The 25,473-nt window shown below is 36.3% G+C and overlaps 1 protein-coding gene across 2 annotated transcripts in view; it reads left to right on the top strand.

The window, feature by feature from the left end:
• The window catches only part of LOC100375942 (splicing factor Cactin-like), a 35,571-nt gene extending 10,341 nt beyond the window's left edge, over positions 1–25,230 (top strand). For both annotated transcript variants that reach the window (XM_085506903.1, XM_006825956.3), the window contains 6 exons: positions 1,720–1,901; positions 9,426–9,615; positions 14,379–14,531; positions 15,915–15,998; positions 20,762–20,875; positions 23,435–25,230. In XM_085506903.1, the coding sequence (XP_085363029.1) occupies positions 1,720–1,901; positions 9,426–9,615; positions 14,379–14,531; positions 15,915–15,998; positions 20,762–20,875; positions 23,435–23,560 (849 nt within the window). In that variant the 3' untranslated portion in view covers positions 23,561–25,230. The remainder of the gene's footprint in view (positions 1–1,719; positions 1,902–9,425; positions 9,616–14,378; positions 14,532–15,914; positions 15,999–20,761; positions 20,876–23,434) is intronic.
• The last annotated feature ends 243 nt before the right edge of the window (positions 25,231–25,473 follow it).

Raw genomic sequence — 25,473 nt, 5'->3', positions numbered from 1 at the left:
TACTTTCAAAAGGTTCTGCATTCAGTAATGATATCATTATGAGAATTGTTGTCAGCTTCCCAGCAATGTTGCATTTGTTATTTCTTGTGTCAACATTGCATTGATGACGACTGCTCACTTTGAAGATCTAGCTTATTTGTTAATCATTGCCCCATTAAACAGTATTCTGATCTTTGCAAATTTCACTAATATTGTCAAAATTTTATTGCACATTGATGATCTCAAACTCCAAGCAACACAAGAAATACTTTTTATGTATTTTGTACATCAATACCCCAGTCCCGATTACTGTATGGCATCTCCAATATACTTAATCTTTTTTTTATTATTTGTTTATTTCACCGAATAATACAAATGAGTTGTGAAGTTTAGGGAATGTGGAAAGACTATATGGGAAGAGATTTCCCTTGGAGATGAAAGGAATAGTTTATAAGAGTTGTGTGAGATCAGCATTGCTGTATGGGAGCGAGACATGGTGTTTGAGTGAAAATGAGCTGGGTATTTTAAGAAGGACAGAGAGAGCGATGGTGAGAGTGATGTGTGGGGTGAAGTTGATGGACAGAAAGTTAACTGAGGACTTGATGCAGATGTTGGGTTTGAATGAAGTGGTAGATTGGTTGGCGAAGGCAAATGGGGTACGTTGGTATGGGCATGTGCTGAGGAGGGAGGATGGGCATGTATTAAGAAGGGCCCTTGATTTAGAGGTGAGTGGTCCAAGGAAAAGGGGAAGGCCAAAGAAGATGTGGAAGATGCATGTGGAGGAGGAGAGTGGGAAGGTTGGGATGAGGATGAGGGATGCTTTAAATCGTGCAAAGTGGAGGGAGGGGGTAAGAGCGATTGCCACTAGTTTAAGGTGAATCCGGCCACCCTCATCTTCGGGGACCAAACCGGATTTAAAACTCTGGACTACTACTAGTACAGACAATTCAAATGACAATAAAATAGTAAACGGAAAATGAAAAAAGTAAAAGTGAAAACTACCGTAGTATGAAACCCCTTTACTAAACGATTTCACATGTCTGTCATGAAAACGAATAAATGGCCATTGTATTGATGTGTCTTTCTAATAGATGACTAAATTGCCAAGTATTTAAGGATATGCAAATATTAGGAGACTGATAATCACATTGTATGTTGTTGGGATAAGGAGAATAGTAGAGATTTCATAACATACATCAAATATACATGTATCTTTAAAATGTCATAAATTGCTTGGCCTGTGCGTTCATGTGAATAACAGTTATATTTATAGTAAAAATAGTTTGAAAATGCATTGTTTTATGATGTGCTTTTAATAGAGTAATCACAGCATTTACAATATCAGAAGCTATTATGTTTATATTAATACTGAGGTGTCACCTGATATCATATGTTTGTAGAATTGGTTGATACAAGTGACATCATGTGCTAGTATTATCCATGAATGGAAAATGCATTCACAGTCATGGCTGCCAATGGTTATTGATAATCGACAGAAATATTACCTTTCTATTGAAATCTTTTGAAAATGTGCTTTTTCAGTCAATCTTTTTACGATTTAGTGTCATGGCACCATTGGAGTAATTGTTCAAGTAATTATTGTACTGCTATAAAAAAAAACGATATCACTGTACTGTTTGTTGTCCAGATAGTGCTATTTCACACTAACTATCGCAACTGTGAATAATATACAGTCAGGTAAAAACAAATAATATAACATGATTAATTTGTTGATTGCAGCAAAGAGTAGCACCCAAACCACTATTCCCATCTGGAATGACAGAAGATGAAAGTAATGAGACTGAGAAAGATGAAGTAAAAGACAGTGATGAGATAGTATTACCTCCTGATGGTGAGGAGGAAGAGGAAGGAGAGGAGGGCGCGTCTAAACCCAGCACTAGCACAGCTGAAGAACAAGCTGAGTGAGTCATTCTTCTTATTCAGTTGAACAACTGTGCATATGTTACTAGCTACATTTGGGTCTTGATGTGAAATATTTCATGGTCTGAATATGCACTCTGTCTTGAGACAATTGTGGGAAATATTATATTATGAATGTTCAATTTTCAGCGTTTCAGCCCACATTCTAAATTACTGCAGCCCACATTCTAAATTACTGCAGCCCACATTCTAAATTACTGCAGCCCACATTCTAAATTACTGCAGCCCACATTCTAAATTACTGCAGCCCACATTCTAAATTACTGCAGCCTACATTCTAAATTACTGCAGCCTACATTCTAAATTACTGCAGCCTACATTCTAAATTACTACAGCCTACATTCTAAATTACTGCAGCCTACATTCTAAATTACTGCAGCCTACATTCTAAATTACTGCAGCCCACATTCTAAATTACTGCAGCCTACATTCTAAATTACTGCAGCCTACATTCTAAATTACTGCAGCCTACATTCTAAATTACTAGGTACAGCCTACATTCTAAATTACTGCAGCCCACATTCTAAATTACTGCAGCCCACATTCTAAATTACTACAGCCCACATTCTAAATTACTGCAGCCCACATTCTAAATTACTGCAGCCCACATTCTAAATTACTGGGTTCGGTTTCAAAGCAGTAAGCTACAGATAAGCTAATCATAGAAGCACGGATGGGGGTTTCATTTCAAGTATGTTGTTGATTCCAGAATGCAGTCCCACACCAACCAAATGTTTTTCATCTTCCCCAAAACAAGAAAACCACTTCCAAGTTAATACAAAATCAGTATTGACAGAGTGGTTATTAAAACTTGTGTCGCACCTCTCGTTTCTTTTCTCTGCTGTTGGTGTAGGGCCAGCTAGCTCTGGGACCCCACTGGTGAGAGTATACGATAGAATTGTATCTTCAGGGGCGATTCGTGGTGTCACGAGTCGGTATTCAAAAATGCTTTGATGGGTTGAGGTGATGACTCAAAACAGATACAGGACAGCACAGGAAGCAATAGGCTGACAACAAAATCTCAGTTACAAGTCAACATGAGCATTTAATAAATAAGGCAAAATATCAACAAAATGTGTTAAATTTCATACACAATAGTACACAATAGTACACAAACGTTGTATAAAAATGCACAGCAAAACTCAGCTCATAGCTAGATACTATGCAGCAGTCAATAATAACTATGTTGGCAATATAATATAACAACTACCCAAGCTCAAAATCACAATAAATGAACCCCAATATACCTTGCACTGCTATAGGTACACAGCATAGGTGACAATATAATTAGAAATACACACTAAAGATACACAACAAATTCGTAAACCCACTTTCATAGGGTTCAAAGGTATTCAAACTTTTATCAATACTACAAAAACATCAATAAGATACACACAGGTGAACCAAATGGTAGTAGAAATACTAGAAGTACACATAAATGGGCTATATTCAATAATATCAATGTAGGCAAGGTACACATGAATAGGCTATGTTCAGACTGGTAAACTTGCCACACTCGAATGAAATACAATTACTTCTGCAGAATAAGTAAAGAAAACAACACTATAGAATAGCGTGCAACCTGTTGCCACTCACTCACACATACGGGTAGTCTTGCTACGTATAATGTCAGCTGCCAAAAGGAAGTATCGATAAACACAAAAGGAAATCCGCGCGGCACAGAAATATATTTTAGGAGAAACCCAAGCAAACACAAATGGGTAAAATTTCCTCAAATACTGACACCACCATGCACAAGTGATCCCAAATATTAGCACAACGTCTGAATGCAAGCAATATGAAACATCAAACTGACATTTGAGCTAACAAGACACTCGCGTCTCTCACGCGCATACACAGATACACACAGTAACAAAAAAAAATAAAGTGCACTGATAATAAACTCACAAGTCACTGTTCACTGTTTGGTCTTTAGCTGCTTTTCCACGTCAGATCACATAAATGGCGATTTTCTGGGGGATTTCTGTCATGGCGAGGCAAAACAACAATACGCGGCACCACGGGAACTGCAAGATTACACACACTAGACTTCGTACACACGTACTTTACATACGTTGCGCTGTATTGCAAACAAGTCCGACTCAATTCCTACAAGCACTGGTCGCAGACAATACAAATCATGTACTGTGCAGTGTTCGTGTCGAGATAAGCCTGTCCTGTTCCTCCATTCTCGCGCTGTTCGTTCCTGCTTCCTCGCACTGTTCGTCCCTCTTGCTAAGTTCTGATCTAGGGTCATTGAAGTGTCCTCAGCCCATTGCTGCACGTGAGTCACATCATTCATAACAACTTTGTACAGATTCTACATGCACTGTTTCCTACGAGGTTCGCAATGATCACATGACAGTGTTCAAAAGTAAACAACCGATGATGGGCGAGACCATTCATGAAAACGGGAGATGTCACTATCGCACAAGGTTGAGCACAGCATACAAACTTACAAAAATGTGGTAACAACTCACACAATCCCACAACAAGGGACAGGAAGTGACTGTTGCCCCAAAGTTTACAAGAGAAAACTATGGGTGCGACACTTGCATTACAGGAGACGGTGTCTCTACATAGTACATAATACATAGTACAGTTTTATATTATCTACAACATAGAACCATGAAATACAGTGTTTACAGGTTTCTCAACGTCAGATATTGCCATGACTACTATGGTTTGTCATCTGTTGTACATTTCGGCCATTTTCAAGCAATTTAATATTATCGCAAACCCAGTCAATCAAAGGTGTACTGCTCGGTGGTCACTCATCAGATTTCTTCACTTTTTTCAGAAATTGTAGATGTGGTATAAACGAACTATAAGTCTTCAAGATTTTTTTTGTAAATTTTTGCATTCTAGAGATGTTACTGCCCTAATGTAAAAACGGACACCACATTTTTATTTAGTCTGGGTAAAGTCTGGGTTTTCATAACAAAAATAGATTGAAATGGTTTAGAACGACTCTTCTGGGAATACAATTAATTAATTAATATGTATTTTACTTCTCAGAAAACTTGATTACATCTGTAATCTGATAATTTATATATACAGTTACAGTCCAAATGTAACTTAACATTTACATAGCTTTCATCTGGCTTAAAACTAACTTAGCTTAATTTCAAAATCAAAAGTTGTCTACCTTGTGCAAATTAAGCTGCCTAAATATTTCTCATATTATTAACATAGGTAAATCCTAAAAGAAAAAATTGAAATTATTGATGAAAATGATACTCACATTAAATATTGTAAATTCTCAAAAAGACAACGTCAGCTGATAGCTAGCTTGGAATTACTTTACACTCAGACTGTGTGGTATGCATATCATTAACTATCGGATAACAAATGTCGCTGTCTGGTCAGCCTAGCTCGCAATTTGCTGTGACAAAGTTGTCCATGAGTTGTTTGATCAACAGAGAGACACATACATGCATATATAAATACTGTGAAATACTTTAATTAATTTTCACTGAAAAGACTTTTTGGGTGTTTTGTGCGGATTTTATTTTCACTGATCTTTGACGAATTGAATGTAAAATATAGGAAAAGCAGTATATTCGCTGGATTTTATTTTCACTGAATCATTCCTTCAGCGAAAATAGTGAAATTGATTCCAACCGAAAATAAAGTATTTTACAGTACAAAAGCAGTAAACAATGCCTTTATTTTATTCTTTTGTGCAAATGACCAGTTCTGGCCAATGAGTCACTGTGCATGCGTACACAAAAAAAAATGTGAACAGCGACAGCCTAGACAACACTTTTCAATAGAGTGCCCTTTTTTAGTCTACTCTGAAACATTGAATGATGGAAAAGTTTGTAATTAGTTGTGTTCCCCAGTATAAATGGACTTTCTATTTCTATTTTTCTTTGTATTTTGAAATTTATCAGTATACTATTCCTAAAATATACAGTTTATAAAAAAATGTTAGTATCAATCAATCATGTCATAACACAATCAAAAGCTGTGTGACACATTTCTCAGTTTGGTCACTAGAGGGCACACTTGTAGATTTGACTACTGTACATGTATCTCCAAAACTAAGTTGATGGCAACCTGTGAGAATTATTCAAATTTACATATTTCCAAAAATACTCCTATCCAATCATATTCCATATGGTTTCTGTTTACCGAAATTCAGTCTTGCTATTTAAAAATCAGAAATATAAGAAAATAATAATTATTATGGCAAACTTTATTCTTCTATTTGTATTTAAAAATAACATTTCCTGTGTCATTAGTGTCAATTTGTAAGGGCCATTGCTGATTATATGAACACTGAAAGCGTAGCACATTAGCTATATACCCAACCTCAGGGATTAAGGTACAAGATTTCCTTAATTTACCTACCAGGGTCCTGGACAAAATGTTACCTTAGCCTCTCTCTGATAGACTCTCACTGTCGATTTTATGTATCATTTCCCTTAATAGTGTTCGTCTGGCATCATAATTGTCTTATATCAACAAAATGGTGCCGACTCAACCCTAACTTTTCTCATCAAATTTTATATGATATAGGTCATATGAAAATTGTGTCTAGAACAGTAATTCTGTAAGATTTGGTTATCTTTATGTAAATATATATTTAAACAAAAAAAAATGTTCAAAATGTTTCAAAATCATAGCTAATAATAATAATATCATGTTTTTTAATCTCATATTCTATAGGTTTCTACTTAATTCAGTCTTGCTTTTTTTTAAAATGAATTATATTTAATTCATCATTATTTCTTTGAAAATAATAATTGATATCATGTTTTTCAATCTCATCATTGGATGGTAAAATAACAAGAACTGTTGAATTCAAAATAATCAGGTTTCAAACATGACGTTAACCTTGGTGATGTACATTTTATACGGAATCTTAGTAACAGCAATGCGATGCAAAATGAATTTTCTGAGTTCAACCCCGATCCAAATCTCTCACAGTTAGGATATTTGGTCTTATACCCATTTAATACCTGCTTCCCGAGACAAAATAAGTTTAGGTTCTTGTCATCATGCAATTTTGTGTTTCTGTGAGTGCACCACATATGGTAGAATAGGGAAATGTTTGTTTTCATTTTTGTCAATCCAAATAAACCATTGGCTTTGCATGTTTTAGAAAACATCATTGATAAATGTTAAACATTGAACATATATCTTGATGTTGAATAATCCTTATACAAAAATAAAAATTAAAACCAAGTCACAACAATTTATCTTATGTTGTAAAATACTTTATTTTCACTTGGAATTAAAATTCAGCGAATAAACCCTTTTTCCTAAAAATTATGTTCAACTCGTCAAAAATAAGTGAAAATGAATTGCATACAAAACACCCAAAAATTCTTTTCAGCGAAAATTAATTCCAGCTAAAATAAAGTGTTTTGCATACTGTGAAGTACAACTCAGTATGAACAAGTGATTCAATGAAGGAGTGATTCAGTGAAAATAAAGTCCAGCGAATATACCTTTTTTCCTATAAATTACGTTCAACTCGTCAAAAAGAAATAATTAATTCCATACAAAACACTCACAAATTCTTTTCAGCGAGAATTAATTCCAGCTAAAATAAAATATTTGACAGTAGTCTAAAAGCATGTTTTGCATACTGTGAAGTACAACTCAGTCTAGCTATTAATCACTATAGTACAAGTATTAGAAATGTATCTCTAGTAGAAAGGCATATAAATCAATAATTACATTTGCTAAATAGTGAGTTTAAAATATTACCTACCGGTACTAGAAATTACTTTATTTTCACTTTGAATTTATTTTTGCTACTTTCGCTGAAAAAATGAAATCAGTGAAAATAAAATCTGCTTATTTTCTATATGTTACATTTAACACGTCAAGTCAGTGAGAATAAAATTCATACAAAACAGCAAAAATGTTTTTTTAGCAAAAATTAATCCTACAAAAAATAAAGTATTATATAGTATTTTGACCATAAAAACACCTCTGTAATTTATGTAAGCTTATGCACTACAGCTAGAGCCATACTGATCAATATGCTGTTTGTATAACAGACTTAGGGATGCATTTTTAGTCCCCGTTCGGATGTAGTCTGAAAACGGGGATTTATGTTTTGCCCTGTGTGCGTGCGTGCGTCCGTGATCACCTGTATCTCGAACATGCATGGACCGATTAAGTTCAAACTTCATTCATACATCACACATTATATGGGACATATGCACATGCATTTCTTTCATGATCCGATTAACGATAGCCGAATAGCGGCCATTTTAAAGCCGAAAATGCATCAAAATCACACATTTTCACCATTCCGGACACGGATCTCAGTTATGCATGGACGGATTTTGTTCAAATTTGGTACATACATTAAACATAATAGAACCTTGATGCACTTCATTTTTTTTTGGGATCAGGTTTGAAATGGCCGACTGGCGGCCATTTTGTTTTAAAGAATTCAATTCTGGATCCGTATCTGAGACATGCTTGGATTGATCGAGTTCAAACTTCACACACACAAGGTACATCATGTCACAAATATGTATGTGCATTTGTTTCATGATTTCATTAACGATAGCCAAATGGCGGCCTCTTTAAGGTCGAAAATGCATTGAAATCGCACATTTTCACCATTCCGAACTTGGATCTCAGTTATGCATGAACGGATTTTGTTCAAATTTAGTACATACATTAAACATAATAGGACCTTGATGTACGTCATTTTTTTTTCGGATCAAGTTCGAAATGGCCGACTGGCAGCCATTTTGTTTTAATAAATTCAGTTCTGGATCCGTATCCAAGACATGTCTGGATTGATCAAGTTCAAACTTCACACACACATGGTACATCATGTCATGGTACATCATGTCACATGTGCATTTGTTTCATGATCCGCTTAACAATAGCTGAATGATGGCCATTTTAAAATCGAAAATGCATCAAAATCACGTATTTTCACAATTCCGGAACCTGATCTCAGTCATGCATGGATGGATTTTGTTCAGATTTAGAACAATGTGTAGTACATATGCAGGTGCATTTCGGTCATGATCTGCTTTGAATGTATATGTCACTCAAATATGAACGGAACGGGGACGTGTCATTGACAATGACTTGTTAACCATTACTTTCCTTATTAAACAAGCGGTTATGTTTGACTATTGTGGTTTGATGACTGAGTTGTAATATATCAGGCGTTGCCGAGCACATACAATTTGTAGACTTATGGATAACGCAACGTCTCGTAGTATATATTCTCAACGGTATAAAGTTTTGAATATTGCAAGAAAACTACACTCTTGAACTCGTGAAAACTACAAAACAAGGTGGCAACTGCACAGGAATAAAATTGGCGCCCTAAACTGATAGGCAGCCTCTTTCTGTTATCGGTCTCTGATTGGCCAGATAAAATATTTAAAAGTCATATTCATCGGTAATATTTAGCGTCCTTGCTGCATCCAGCGACAATAATGTAGGTATGTACTTACCCAGCAGTCTGTAATGAAACGTCGATTATTGAAATGTGATTATTTTTCTTTGTTTAGAGGCGAGTCGATACTAACTGAAGAAGATCTGATCCGAGTAAGTCAAGATGAATATACCAATGGTAGATACAGTCCTGTCTTGCTGACTAATAAAGATTTAGCTGCAGATACACTCATATTTGATGCTGAGGAAGATGACATCAGATTACAACATGCTAGAAATCAAGTCTTGGGAACAGGTTCTGCCAAGGTATGTATACATAGTCGCCACTTTTATATGAAGACCACCTGCCTATAGTGACCCCCTTTGTGCAATCCCATTGCAGTTTACAATATAAAGTGACCTGTATATAAAGACCACCTGCTCATAGTGACCACCTTTGTGCAGTCCCAATGCAGTTTACAATGTAAAGTGATCTGTATATAAAGACCACCTGCCCATAGTGACCACCTTTGTGCAGTCCCAATGCAGTTTACAATATAAAGTGACCTGTATATAAAGACCACCTGCCTATAGTGACCACCTTTGTGCAGTCCCAAAACAGTTTACAATGTAAAGTGATCTGTATATAAAGACCACCTGTCCATAGTGACCACCTTTGTGCAGTCCCAAAACAGTTTACAATGTAAAGTGATCTGTATATAAAGACCGCCTGCCTATGGTGACCACCTTTTTGCAGTCCCAAAACAGTTTACAATGTAAAGTGATCTGTATATAAAGACCACCTTTGTGCAGTCCCAAAACAGTTCACAATGTAAAGTGACCTGTATATAAAGACCGCCTGCCTATGGTGACCACCTTTTTGCAGTACCAAAACAGTTTACAATGTAAAGTGATCTGTATATAAAAACCACCTTTGTGCAGTCCCAAAACAGTTCACAATGTAAAGTGATCTGTATATAAAGACCACCTGCCTATGGTGACCACCTGTGTGCAGTCCCAATGCAGTTTACAATATAAAGTGATCTGTATATAAAGACCACCTTTGTGCAGTCCCAAAACAGTTTACAATGTAAAGTGATCTGTATATAAAGACCAACTGCCTATAGTGACCACCTTTTTGCAGTCCCAAAACAGTTTACAATATAAAGTGACCTGTATATAAAGACCACCTGCCTATGGTGACCACCTGTGTGCAGTCCCAATGCAGTTTACAATGTAAAGTGACCTGTATATAAAGACCACCTGCCTATGGTGACCACCTTTTTGCAGTCCCAAAACAGTTTACAATATAAAGTGACCTGTATATAAAGACCACCTGCCTATAGTGACCACCTTTGTGCAGTCCCAATGCAGTTTACAATGTAAAGTGATCTGTTTATAAAGACCACCTGTCCATAGTGACCACCTTTGTGCAGTCCCAAAACAGTTTACAATATAAAGTGACCTGTATATAAAGACCACCTGCCTATGGTGACCACCTTTTTGCAGTCCCAAAACAGTTTACAATATAAAGTGACCTGTATATAAAGACCTCCTGCCTATGGTGACCACCTTTTTGCAGTCCCAAAACAGTTTACAATATAAAGTGACCTGTATATAAAGACCACCTGCCTATAGTGACCACCTGTGCGCAGTCTCAATCCAGTTTACAATATAAAGTGATCTGTATATAAAGACCACCTTTTTGCAGTCCCAAAACAGTTTACAATATAAAGTGACCTGTATATAAAGACCACCTGCCTATGGTGACCACCTGTGTGCAGTCCCAATGCAGTTTACAATATAAAGTGATCTGTATATAAAGACCACCTGCCTATAGTGACCACCTTTTTGCAGTCCCAAAACAGTTTACAATATAAAGTGACCTGTATATAAAGACCACCTGCCTATGGTGACCATCTTTGTGCAATCCCAAAACAGTTTACAATGTAAAGTGATCTGTATATAAAGACCACCTTTGTGCAGTCCCAAAACAGTTTACAATGTAAAGTGATCTGTATATAAAGACCACCTTTGTGCAGTCCCAAAACAGTTTACAATGTAAAGTGACCTGTATATAAAGACCACCTGTCCATAGTGACCACCTTTGTGCAGTCCCAATGCAGTTTACAATGTAAAATGATCTGTATATAAAGACCACCTTTGTGCAGTCCCAAAACAGTTTACAATGTAAAGTGATCTGTATATGAAGACCACCTGTCCATAGTGACCACCTTTGTGCAGTCCCTATGCAGTTTACAATGTAAAATGATCTGTATATAAAGACCACTTGCCCATAGTGACCACCTTTGTGCAGTCCCAAAACAGTTTACAATGTAAAGTGACCTGTATATAATGACCACCTGCCTATAGTGACCACCTTTGTGCAGTCCCAAAACAGTTTACAATGTAAAGTGACCTGTATATAAAGACCACCTGCCCATAGTGACCACCTTTGTGCAGTCCCAAAACAGTTTACAATGTAAAGTGATCTGTATATAATGACCACCTGCCTATAGTGACCACCTTTGTGCAGTCCCAAAACAGTTTACAATGTAAAGTGACCTGTATATAATGACCACCTGCCTATAGTGACCACCTTTGTGCAGTCCCAAAACAGTTTACAATGTAAAGTGACCTGTATATAAAGTCCACTTGCCTATAATGACCACCTTTGTACAATCCCAGTATAATTTATATGTAAAGTGACCTGTATATAAAGTCCACTTGCCTATAGTGACCACCTTTGTACAATCCCAGTATAATTTATATGTAAAGTGACCTGTATATAAAGTCCACTTGCCTATAGTGACCACCTTTGTACAATCCCAGTATAATTTATATGTAAAGTGACCTGTATATAAAGTCCACTTGCCTATAATGACCACCTTTGTACAATCCCAGTATAATTTATATGTAAAGTGACCTGTATATAAAGTCCACTTGCCTATAATGACCACCTTTGTACAATCCCAGTACAATTTATATGTAAAGTGACCTGTATATAAAGTCCACTTGCCTATAATGACCCCCTTTGTGCAATCCCAGTATAATTTATATGTAAAGTGACCTGTATATAAAGTCCACTTGCCTATAATGACCACCTTTGTACAATCCCAGTATAATTTATATGTAAAGTGACCTGTATATAAAGTCCACTTGCCTATAATGACCACCTTTGTACAATCCCAGTATAATTTATATGTAAAGTGACCTGTATATAAAGTCCACTTGCCTATAGTGACCACCTTTGTACAATCCCAGTATAATTTATATGTAAAGTGACCTGTATATAAAGTCCACTTGCCTATAATGACCACCTTTGTACAATCCCAGTATAATTTATATGTAAAGTGACCTGTATATAAAGTCCACTTGCCTATAATGACCACCTTTGTACAACCCCAGTATAATTTATATGTAAAGTGACCTGTGTATAAAGTCCACTTGCCTATAGTGACCACCTTTGTACAATCCCAGTATAATTTATATGTAAAGTGACCTGTATATAAGTCCACTTGCCTATAATGACCACCTTTGTACAATCCCAGTACAATTTATATATAAAGTGACCTGTTTATAAAGTATAAACCATCCCTTTGTATAAAGAATAAAATGGTGGAAGACAATTACATGTTTTACTCCAGTCGTCTTCAGTGACATTTTGCATATTTTTATTTATTCTTCATCTTTAACCTTTTGACCCCTAACCCTTTGACCCCGGTTGTCAACTATTTACATCATCCACAAATATTTCTGTACAGTCTGCTTGACAATCCTTTTTATCAAAATCTGAAAGCCAATATCAGATGCTGTATGTATTATTTAAATCTATGTGGAAATTTTTGGATGATTTTGTAAAATGTGTAAAAATTAACACTGAATTATTGATGGGAAAAATATCTAGCATCAAAGGATGAAATACCTGTTGACAAATTGACCCTTAAACTGAGTTGAATAAATCAACCTTTATTTAAAGACCACCTGCCTATGAAATATGATTTCATTTATTTTGATAGATATTGTTGCATGCTGGAATAAATGACAATATGTTTAATTTGCATGTATGTTGTCCCCTAGAAGTATGTCAAGCAGGCTATTATCCAGCCACCTTGTCTACCTGTAATTTTAGATAGGCACTCCAGATACAAAGTTTCATTTGACAGGCAAAATCTTTAAAATTATGTCCAATATCCATTGAAAATGACCCATAAATTATAAAATAACCATAAATAATCAATAAAAAATGACTATATATCTATGACTACATCCCAGCAACTGCTATTTTTCATTCCGATAAAGATTTTTCACAGGCATTTTTCTGGCTATAACCCTCATGTCCAGTATTCTTCCCTGGTCTTTTAAGTACAGCTATTTTACCATGTTTTGTTTCAGTGTTCTTCTAAAGTCATTTTAGTTTTATGATATTTGGTCACTAAAATGTAATGCTTTAACTTTCAAGGAAACAATGAAGGTTATTGGTGTGTTAAATGTTTATTTTGTCAAAAATGTATATGCAAATTAGTCACCATGCTTAAGGGTGTTCTCAAATTGGAAAATTTTGCCAAAAATAAATGGTATTGTGCATAGGATCTAACCCCTTCTCTCCCGCACATGAAAGAAGGATATTTTTGATGGGCTGAAAACATAACAAAATATAAAAAATTTTTTTTTTCAACACCAGAAACATTAATTTTGCCACCTAGACAAAATACCTTGACCCCCCTTCCAATCAAATACTAATTTTTGGCCAACTTTTGAGAACTTGAGGACAACCCACTGGTATAATACAACATACTCTAGAGCTAGAGTAAAAAGCTGAGCCACACAACCTGATCATTTGCCAAAGTTGACTTTAGTCAAAATTTACAAGGTAAAACTGCATAATCTTTTTCATATTTTTTTCAAATTTGTTGATCAGTAAATATTATGTCCATTTGGTCTAAAATTAAAGAAATTATAGAAAAACACATAAAAATGTTTTTAAAAAATTGCACTGAAATTGGTCAGAAAAAATTGTGGCGCTCAAAGGATTAAACTGTTGATAAATAAATTTAATATCTGACATTTTGTATTCTTATTTGACACAGGACACTGCTGAAGCTGAATTTGAGAAAAAAGCACGTGAAGGAATGGGACGAGATGAAGCTACATTTGCTGTGGAAGTCCCTTCAGATAAATTATATTTATGGTCTGATAAATACAGACCAAGAAAACCAAGATATTTTAACAGAGTTCATACGGTAGGTGACTGTTTTATGTGTTGACATTGATATCACTGTGAAATGATCCTTTGGGTTACATAGAATGAGTACTTTATTGTATGTTTTGAAATTTATGGTTTATGGTGGCTCTGCTAGAAATTAGCTGCAATATATACAGTATCGGTATTACATATTATAACAATGTCACTGTCACTATGTTGAAACTTGAGGTACTGTAAAACACTTTAATTTCGCTTAGAATTTATTTTAGCTATTTTCTCTGAAGGAATGATTCAGCGAAAATAAAATCTAGCGAATATAACTTTTTCCCTATATTTCACATTCAACTCATCAACATTCAGTGAAAGTAAATTCTATACAAAACACCCAAATAGCCTTTTCAGCGAAAATTAATTCCAGCTAAAATAAAGTATTTTACAATAGTTTTCTACTTAAACAAATAATTAAAACCCATCAAGAAGAGTTGTTTTACTGTAATGTTCAAAATTCTGAAAGTAAAATGTATGGTCAATGAACTCTGTTTTTCACAAAAAGACTTCAAAAATTGATCAAAAATGCATTTTTTGAATAGTTTACTATGGCCGAAACATTACTTCATTTCTCAAAATTGTGTTCGGTGAATGATTTACTGTGATAAATTTTTTCCATGTTTTAACCCTTTCACTACCAGTTCCCTCTTTCCATCACAATTTCACAAAATAGTTCTGTTTATAGTCTGCACTTTCCTTACGAAGGGACAAAAAAATAGCCAAATTTTTTGAATAAAACCTGAAAATTGACTCAAATTTTGTTTGTTGGCTCTAAAATTCGGGTTCATTGCCAGAAATATTGAAGAATATAAAGAAAAAAGTGCAAAAAAATGTGGGCGAGTCTGGTGGTGAAAAGGTTGAAGGGATCGCATTACTATAAAGCTGTATTTGTTGAGACTTATTTAAAATTTGTAATGTGTGTAGTGAAAAGAGTTATCCGTGTCTAAACCTGACTGATGTGTTTTTTATTTATTGAATATGTAAAATCCTTACATGCAATGCTATTTTGAATCCTACTTTAGAACAGTCAACACAACTACCGGTAACCTAGAACGTAATGAAATGTTCATTGTTAGACAATTTCCATAGAATTCTTAGTAATTAAGTAGGCCACATTAAAGACATCAGTTTAATGTGCAATTCAGTGGACTTGGTGATGTCATCAAATGCGAAAAGACAAATCTACATTAATACTTGATAATATTAGGCCTATTGCTAATGTTTGGATATTTTGCAAGTTTGGTATATGACATAGGCTACTCAATACATCAAAGACAACAACAAATATATATATATATCTGATACTACAACTTTAAATCAAAGATATGATAAATAGTGAGACAGTTGAATAACTACATTTGTGATTTTACAGGGATTTGAGTGGAATAAGTACAACCAGACTCACTACGATATGGACAACCCACCACCTAAAATAGTTCAAGGATACAAATTCAATGTAAGTCAATTTATAAATCACAATAAAAAACGTGTAGCATTTTTGTTAGCCCTGCTGTCATAGATCATGTGTGCACCATGTCTGCAGTATCACATACTGAATGACCTCCACACACATAGATTATGTGTACACCATGTCTGCAGTGTCACATACTGAATGACCCACACACATAGATCATGTGTGCACCATGTCTGCAGTGTCACATATTGAATGACCTCCACACATAGATCATATGTTCACCATGTCTGCAGTGTCACATATTGAATGACCCCCACACACATAGATCATGTGTGAACCATGTCTGCAGTGTCACATACTGAATGACCTCCACACACATAGATCATGTGTACACCATGTCTGCAGTGTCACATACTGAGTGACCTCCACACACATAGACCATCTATGCACCATGTCTGCAGTGTCACATACTGAATGACCTCCACACACATAGATCATGTGTGCACCATGTCTGCAGTGTCACATACTGAGTGACCTCCACACACATATATCATCTATACGTCACGTACTGAATGACTTCCACACACAGATCATATGTGCACCATGTCTGCAGTGTCACATACTGAATGACCACACACATAGATCATCTATGCACTATGTCTGCAGTGTCACATATTGAATGACCCACACACATAGATCATGTGTGCACCATGTCTGCAGTGTCACATACTGAATGACTTCCACACACATAGATCATGTGTGCACCATGTCTGCAGTGTCACATACTGAATGACCCACACACATAGATCATGTGTGCACCATGTCTGCAGTGTCACATACTGAATGACCTCCACACACATAGATCATGTGTACACCATGTCTGCAGTGTCACATACTGAATGACCCACACACATAGATCATGTGTGCACCATGTCTGCAGTGTCACATACTGAATGACCTCCACACACATAGATCATGTGTGCAATGTCACATATTGAATGACCCACACACATAGATCATGTGTGCACCATGTCTGCAATGTCACATATTGAATGACCCACACACATAGATCATGTGTGCACCATGTCTGCAGTGTCACATACTGAATGACCTCCACACACATATATCATGTGTGCACCATGTCTGCAATGTCACATATTGAATGACCCACACACATAGATCATGTGTGCACCATGTCTGCAGTGTCACCAACTGAATGACCCACACACATAGATCATGTGTGCACCATGTCTGCAGTGTCACATACTGAATGACCTCCACACACATAGATCATGTGTACACCATGTCTGCAGTGTCACATACTGAGTGACCTCCACACATAGATCATGTATACACCAAGTCTGCAGTGTCACATACTGAATGACCTCCACACACATAGATCATGTGTACACCATGTCTACAGTGTCACATACTGAATGACCTCCACACACATAGATCATGTGTACACCATGTCTACAGTGTCACATACTGAATGACCCACACACATATATCATGTGTGCACCATGTCTGCAGTGTCACATACTGAATGACCTCCACACACATAGATTATGTGTACACCATGTCTGCTGTGTCACATACTGAATGACCTACACACACATAGATCATGTGTACACCATGTCTGCAGTGTCACATACTGAATGACCTCCACACACATATATCATGTGTGCACCATGTCTGCAATGTCACATATTGAATGACCCACACACATAGATCATGTGTGCACCATGTCTGCAGTGTCACCAACTGAATGACCCACACACATAGATCATGTGTGCACCATGTCTGCAGTGTCACATACTGAATGACCTCCACACACATAGATCATGTGTACACCATGTCTGCAGTGTCACATACTGAATGACCTCCACACACATAGATCATGTGTACACCAAGTCTGCAGTGTCACATACTGAATGACCTCCACACACATAGATCATGTGTACACCATGTCTGCAGTGTCACATACTGAATGACCCACACACATACATCATGTGTGCACCATGTCTGCAGTGTCACATACTGAATGACCTCCACACACATAGATTATGTGTACACCATGTCTGCTGTGTCACATACTGAATGACCTACACACATAGATCATGTGTACACCATGTCTGCAGTGTCACATACTGAATGACCTCCACACACATAGATCATATATGTACCATGTCTGCAGTGTCACATACTGAATGACTTCCACACACATAGATCATGTGTACACCATGTCTGCAGTGTCACATATTGAATGACCTCCACACACATAGATCATATATGTACCATGTCTGCATTGTCACATACTGAATGACTTCCACACACATAGATCATGTGTGTACCACGTCTGCATTGTCACATACTTAATGACATACACACACATAGATCATGTGTACACCATGTCTGTAGTGTCACATACTGAATGACCTCCACACACATAGATCATATGTGCACCATGTCTGCAGTGTCATATACTGAATGACCTCCACACACATAGATCATGTATACACCATGTCTGCAGTGTCACATATTGAATGACCTCCACACATAGATCATATGTTCACCATGTCTGCAGTGTCACATACTGAATGACCTCCACACACATAGATCATGTGTACACCATGTCTGCATTGTCACATACTGAATGACATACACACACATAGATCATGTGTACACCAAGTCTGCAGTGTCACATGCTGAATGACCTCCACACACATAGATCATGTGTACACCATGTCTGCAGTGTCACATACTGAATGACCCACACACATATATCATGTGTGCACCATGTCTGCAGTGTCACATACTGAATGACCTCCACACACATAGATTATGTGTACACCATGTCTGCTGTGTCACATACTGAATGACCTACACACACATAGATCATGTGTACACCATGTCTGCAGTGTCACATACTGAATGACCTCCACACACATAGATCATATATGTACCATGTCTGCAGTGTCACATACTGAATGACTTCCACACATAGATCATGTGTACACCATGTCTGCAGTGTCACATACTGAATGACCTCCACACACATAGATCATATATGTACCATGTCTGCAGTGTCACATACTGAATGACTTCCACACACATAGATCATGTGTGTACCACGTCTGCATTGTTACATACTGAATGACATTCACACACATAGATCATGTGTACACCATGTCTGTAGTGTCACATACTGAATGACCTCCACACACATAGATCATGTGTACACCATGTCTGCAGTGTCACATACTGAATGACCTCCACACACATAGATCATATATGCACCATGCCTGCAGTGTCACATACTGAATGACTTCCACACACATAGATCATGTGTACACCATGTCTGCTGTGTCACATACTGAATGACCTCCACACACATAGATCATGTGTGTACCACGTCTGCATTGTCACATACTGAATGACTTACACACACATAGATCATATGTGCACCATGTCTGCAGTGTCATATACTGAATGACCTCCACACACATAGATCATGTATACACCATGTCTGCAGTGTCACATATTGAATGACCTCCACACATAGATCATATGTTCACCATGTCTGCAGTGTCACATATTGAATGACCGCTACACACATAGATTATGTGTGAACCATGTCTGCAGTGTCACATACTGAGTGACCTCCACACACATAGATCATGTGTGTACCACGTCTGCATTGTCACATACTGAATGACTTACACACACATAGATCATATGTGCACCATGTCTGCAGTGTCATATACTGAATGACCTCCACACACATAGATCATGTATACACCATGTCTGCAGTGTCACATATTGAATGACCTCCACACATAGATCATATGTTCACCATGTCTGCAGTGTCACATATTGAATGACCGCTACACACATAGATTATGTGTGAACCATGTCTGCAGTGTCACATACTGAGTGACCTCCACACACATAGATCATCTATGCATCATGTCTGCAGTGTCACATACTGAATGACCTCCACACACATAGATCATGTGTACACCATGTCTGCAGTGTTACATACTGAATGACCTCCACACACATAGATCATGTGTACACCATGTCTGCAGTGTTACATACTGAATGACCTCCACACACATAGATATCATATATGCACCATGCCTGCAGTGTCACATACTGAATGACTTCCACACACAGATCATATGTGCACCATGTCTGCAGTGTCACATACTGAATGACCTCCACACACATAGATCATCTATGCACCATGTCTGCAGTGTCACATACTGAATGACCTCCACACACATAGATCATGTGTACACCATGTCTGCAGTGTCACATACTGAATGACCTCCACACACATAGATCATCTATGCACCATGTCTGCAGTGTCACATACTGAATGACCTCCACACACATAGATCATGTGTACACCATGTCTGCAGTGTCACATATTGAATGACCTCCACACACATAGATCATGTGTGTTCCATGTCTAAACAACTTTTCACCAATCTTCCCCGGTCCTCAAGTAGGGGCTATAAAAACTGTTCTGAGACTTGTCAATTGTGGCATTGTATAGCAGTCTAGGCAGGCACGAGGGGCTCTATAGTACCCGAGGTGACGAAACAAACGAACTACGAGATCATCTGCGCACAATGCCTGCTGTGTCAGGTACTGAATGACCTCCACACACGTATTGTGTGTGCACCGTGCCTGTATTGTCTGCCATGGAATTACCTCTAATCAGTTGAATCTTTAATGTGGGCAGTTGTTACATAACACACGTACAAATTCCTCATCATTTTATTTTTGATTTACAGATCTTTTACCCTGATTTAATTGACAAACGAAACACACCAGAGTATACACTTACTTCTTGTGAAGACAACAGAGATTTTTCAATTTTAAAATTTCATGCTGGTCCTCCTTATGAGGTGAGTTAATATCTGGAATCTTATCTGAAGCAATCATAGCATTCGTCCTTTATTGTCACCCTCAGTTTATTAAAAATACAAGACTATTTGATTGAAAAAACACAAGTCAATAATTCCTAAATTGATTCTGTTAATGTGAATATTGATATATTCAATAACATTTATTATCAAGTGTATTGGTAAAACAAATGTAGCACTCTCACAGTTGGTTTAAAGTTGTTAGTAAATGCTGTTCATTTTTGCATAGATTCTTTTCACTATGCTGCAGCTGTAGATTACACATTTTGAATTTCTCAGAATAAGCGGGCAGTAGAGCAAAGCAGTGTTCACCTTAAGAAAATTTGGCAAGATAAAATCTTGTGATTTCATCTAAAAATACTGCTTGAATCATGTGTACTCTATTAAAAGAAACATTTTTGGATTTTCCAATTTTACTGAGGGTCCTAAATTAAGTTTTGTGAAATCTCTGCATTCTTGTTTCATTGCCAAGTTGATATGAGGTAGGCACTGTTTACCAGCTTCTATTGTTGTTCATTGTAAATTAACCAAACTGGCTCTATACAGTAAATCATACATAAGCACTCTTGCTGCCTCTGTTATTTATGCACTAGAGCTCAAACGCAATAGTGGCGTTCACGTTAGAGATCTTGATACGTGCCTAGACTGGGGACTGAGATGACATGTGCCGAAATGCTAGAGACCGAAACTCTGCATGTGCCGAGATTTGCTGCCTGAACACTCAGCACAAACCGAAATCATGTCTTGATGATGAATAGTTTATGTATAAACTGATTCATATTAGTATGACATGACAATAAAAGGAAAGTGCAGCTAAATATTGTCGGATGTTGTAGTAATGAATGCAAACCATCGTCAGTGACACATATTTATGTGCTGCTGCAACCATTTATTTCTTGCACTGCTACATCGTTGTGAAAAAATAATTGTTTTTCAAATCTTCTTTGCTGTTCATATGCATGATGATCACAACTGCAAATGGATATAATTTCAATATAATTATTATAATCATCATATGCATATCGTTATGGCGCATTTGTTTTAAGATTTGGTTTGAATATTTTTGTTATTTTGAAATGTATCATGAAAAAAGAGTTATTTTACATGCATCATACTCCTTACTGAATGGGTAGTATTGTGACTGGTAACTTACTTGTGTATCTGAGGTTAGCATTTTATTAGTAGACAAAATGTGGATAAAGACATTTGATTATTTTGGCAGATGTGAGCTGTGTAATTCTGCTTTTACCCAGTGTTTTATTCTTACCTAGTCTAGTTTCTATTCTACTTATCAGAACTATTACTAGTTAGCTTGTTTGTTTGTTTGTTTGTTGTTTAACTGCTGTTGACAATCCATCTCGAATAAAAGTCTTGTTTTGATGGATACACCAGGTGTGGATGAGTGTTCAAGTACATGAATGGATGGTTTACTCATAAATCCACTATTTTTGTCTTGCCGTTTTGTCAGCGACATGGAGTCTGGCTTTGCCAACTTCTTGTAAAAATGTTATTTCAACACGTTCAACAACTGTGCATTCAATTGTAATTTTATTATTCGTTTTGTCACAAATTCACAAAAAAATCCTGTTTATAGTCTGCACTTTCCTACAGAACATTTGAACAAAAATAGCCCAATTTTTTGAGTGAAAACTGAAAATTGACTCAAATTTTGGCTGCTGGCTCTAAATTTAGGGTTCATTTCCAAAATATTGAACAATATAAGGTCAAAGTGCAGATTTGGACGAGAATATCTGGTAGTCTCTTCTATAGCTCTATCTGAGGCCACACAAATTACATTACATATGTTATAGGCACTATATCATGGTCATTGTTAATTAATATAACTACAGGGCTGCTGAATGGGACATGTTTTACAGTATAATCCCAGATGGAAGAACAGTCTTATTTACAAGTACCATATTTGCTATATTTGAAGCAAATGTATGTCAATTGTTGCATGTACTGTACACTGGATTATCAAAATACTGTAAAATACTTTATTTTAGCTGGAATTAATTTTCGCCGAATAGACATTTTGGGTGTTTTGTATGGAAGTTATTTTCACTGATGTTTGAAGAGTTGAATGTAAAATATAGGAAAAAAGGTATACTGGTATTCACTGGATTTTATTTTCACTGAATCATTCTTTAAGCAAAAGTAGCGAAAATTAATTTCAAGTGAAAATAAAGTACAGTCAAACCTGTCTATAGTGGCCACCCAGGGGACTTGGAGATTTTGGCCTTTATAGACAGGTGGCCTTTCTATTCCACAGTATGACTTATTTTGATCATAGACACCATGCTGCTATTTACGCATCTACTAATAGAGCAAACACAGTATGATATACAGACACATCAGATTCAGTGAAAATAAAATCCACCAAATATATATTTCAGAGTCAACTCGTCAAAAATCATTGTGAATAAATTCCATACAAAACACCCAAAAGTCTGTTCAGCGAAAATTAATTCCAGCTAAAATAAAGTATTTTACAGTACTCACATGACCTTCCATTGATAGCTTCTTTTTTTTTTTTTTCAGGACATTGCTTTTAAAATAGTCAATCGGGAATGGGAATATTCACATCGCCATGGTTTCCGTTGCCAGTATAGTAATGGTATTTTCCAGCTGTGGTTTCATTTTAAGCGTTACCGCTACAGACGATAATATCGTTGAATATTGTGGGGTTACATTGTGTACATAGGTAGAATACTTGATAGCTTCCAAACTCCAGCTCATATTTTTTTGAAAGAGACGAGAACAGAACCTGTTATAGTATTATGGAAATTTGAATTTTGTTTCCATTCTGATTTAACAAGAGTTGATGTATATTTCAATTGTCCTTTTAATACTCTCTGTCAGACGGCCGTTCAGTCTGTCAAAACATAGTTGCAGCATAAAACAGTATGGTTGCATGTGGGTAGGACTGGTTATCATACTATTACAAGAGATGGTCAGCAACCACGATACAGGTCAGTGAGGTTGGTTACCATGACTACTTAGATTACAAGGATTATGTCATAAGAGAATTGATAGCTGTTGTTTTACCATCTGTTACTTAATGCATGGGCTTTGTTCACTTTGTTGAAAAAATGTTCTGGCTCATCAGCTTGTACATGCATTTCAATACAAAAACCTCAGTGCCAGTGAAAATAATATGAAATTTCAAAACCACTACAAACATTTTAATTATGCTGAAGAAAAGTTATTGTCAAGTAACTTCTCAATGATAAAGAACAAATAAATTGGGGAGGGTGTCACCTGAACTTGTTTCCATGGAAACAGTAACTTTCTCTTTGTGTTAAACTTTTGAAAATTGATTAAAATGCGTACAAATGAAATTCATAGTTTTAGGCAATTGTTTGTTCACAGACTTTTAAAAACACCAGTCATAGGGAATATTAACTTCCCAAAATGCTAGGAAATTCCTATGTGAAGACTGTGTTAGCCACAACCATCCTTTGCAGAGTTTGCAGTTGTATGTCTAATAATTCCATGTAACACTAAGCTTATTACAGCTACTAGTATACAAGAATATTAAAATTGTCATGCACACACTTTGTGAATCAGAGACAATATACAATGTATTTGGTTCCTCACTAAATTCAGATTTACATCATTTCAAGTTCTGAATGATAAAAAGAATATAAGGCAATTACAAGACTAGTTTCCATGGTAACAAACGTGGGGTGTACAATACCTTTCACTCTGCAACCCAATAATCTTTTTGTACTGAACAAAAATGTCAACTATTGATAAGAACTATGTCATGGTGATGTTAATATCTGATTTTGTATTATTAAAAAATGGCTTTCATTTTGTTGAATAAATTTTAACTGATTTATGATATTTTGGAGTAGTGACAATTTCCTAGGTGCCCTAAAGGTGCGAAGACACTTTGAGATTCAGAAAATTTTTGCCTCCATGAATGCCATCAAATTGTGGAAATTAAATGATTTACATTATTTATGCCATGCTGCCCACAATTGTAAACTTCATACTTATATTTAATACTAATTGTGCCACTCTTGTGCTACATGAATTAATATTTAGAAACATATTTTAACACTGTTATAACAAAAAAAGGAAATGTTGTGAGTTGAAGGCATGCATGATCTTTATGTGTGCTCACATAAATGTCAGGAGTCAAATTTATGTCGCCAACAGAAATACCTTTTGTATCTTATTTTGCAGTGCTTTTTGACATTTGTAAGATGCTCACTCATGCCATTAAAGGGGAAAGTCAACACAGCAGTATGTTAACAGTTTGTATTCTCGGGGCAGACATCCAGGCATTTTCAAAATAGTGAAAATAAATGATTTTACAATAGATCAAATATGGTAATTATGTTCATAGATAAATTTATCATTACTTCTATAAATAAGGCCCTGTATGTAGTGTGATACTGACATGGTAAGCTCTTCTCACCATCGTTCTCATCATTATGAACAATAGAGAAGTTATCTCGCTGTTCAAAATTTCAAAAGAAAGTTTACACAATAGTTTTTTTTTGTGTCATCATTCCTTTGTTTGACAAAAGGGAAATGTGCTCATGAGAATTGCGATTTACCGTGGGAGA

The sequence above is a fragment of the Saccoglossus kowalevskii genome, chromosome 13, assembly GCF_978046115.1.
Source record: "Saccoglossus kowalevskii chromosome 13, keSacKowa6.1, whole genome shotgun sequence".
NCBI lineage: Eukaryota > Metazoa > Hemichordata > Enteropneusta > Harrimaniidae > Saccoglossus > Saccoglossus kowalevskii.
This window is presented reverse-complemented; position numbering and strand designations above follow the sequence as displayed.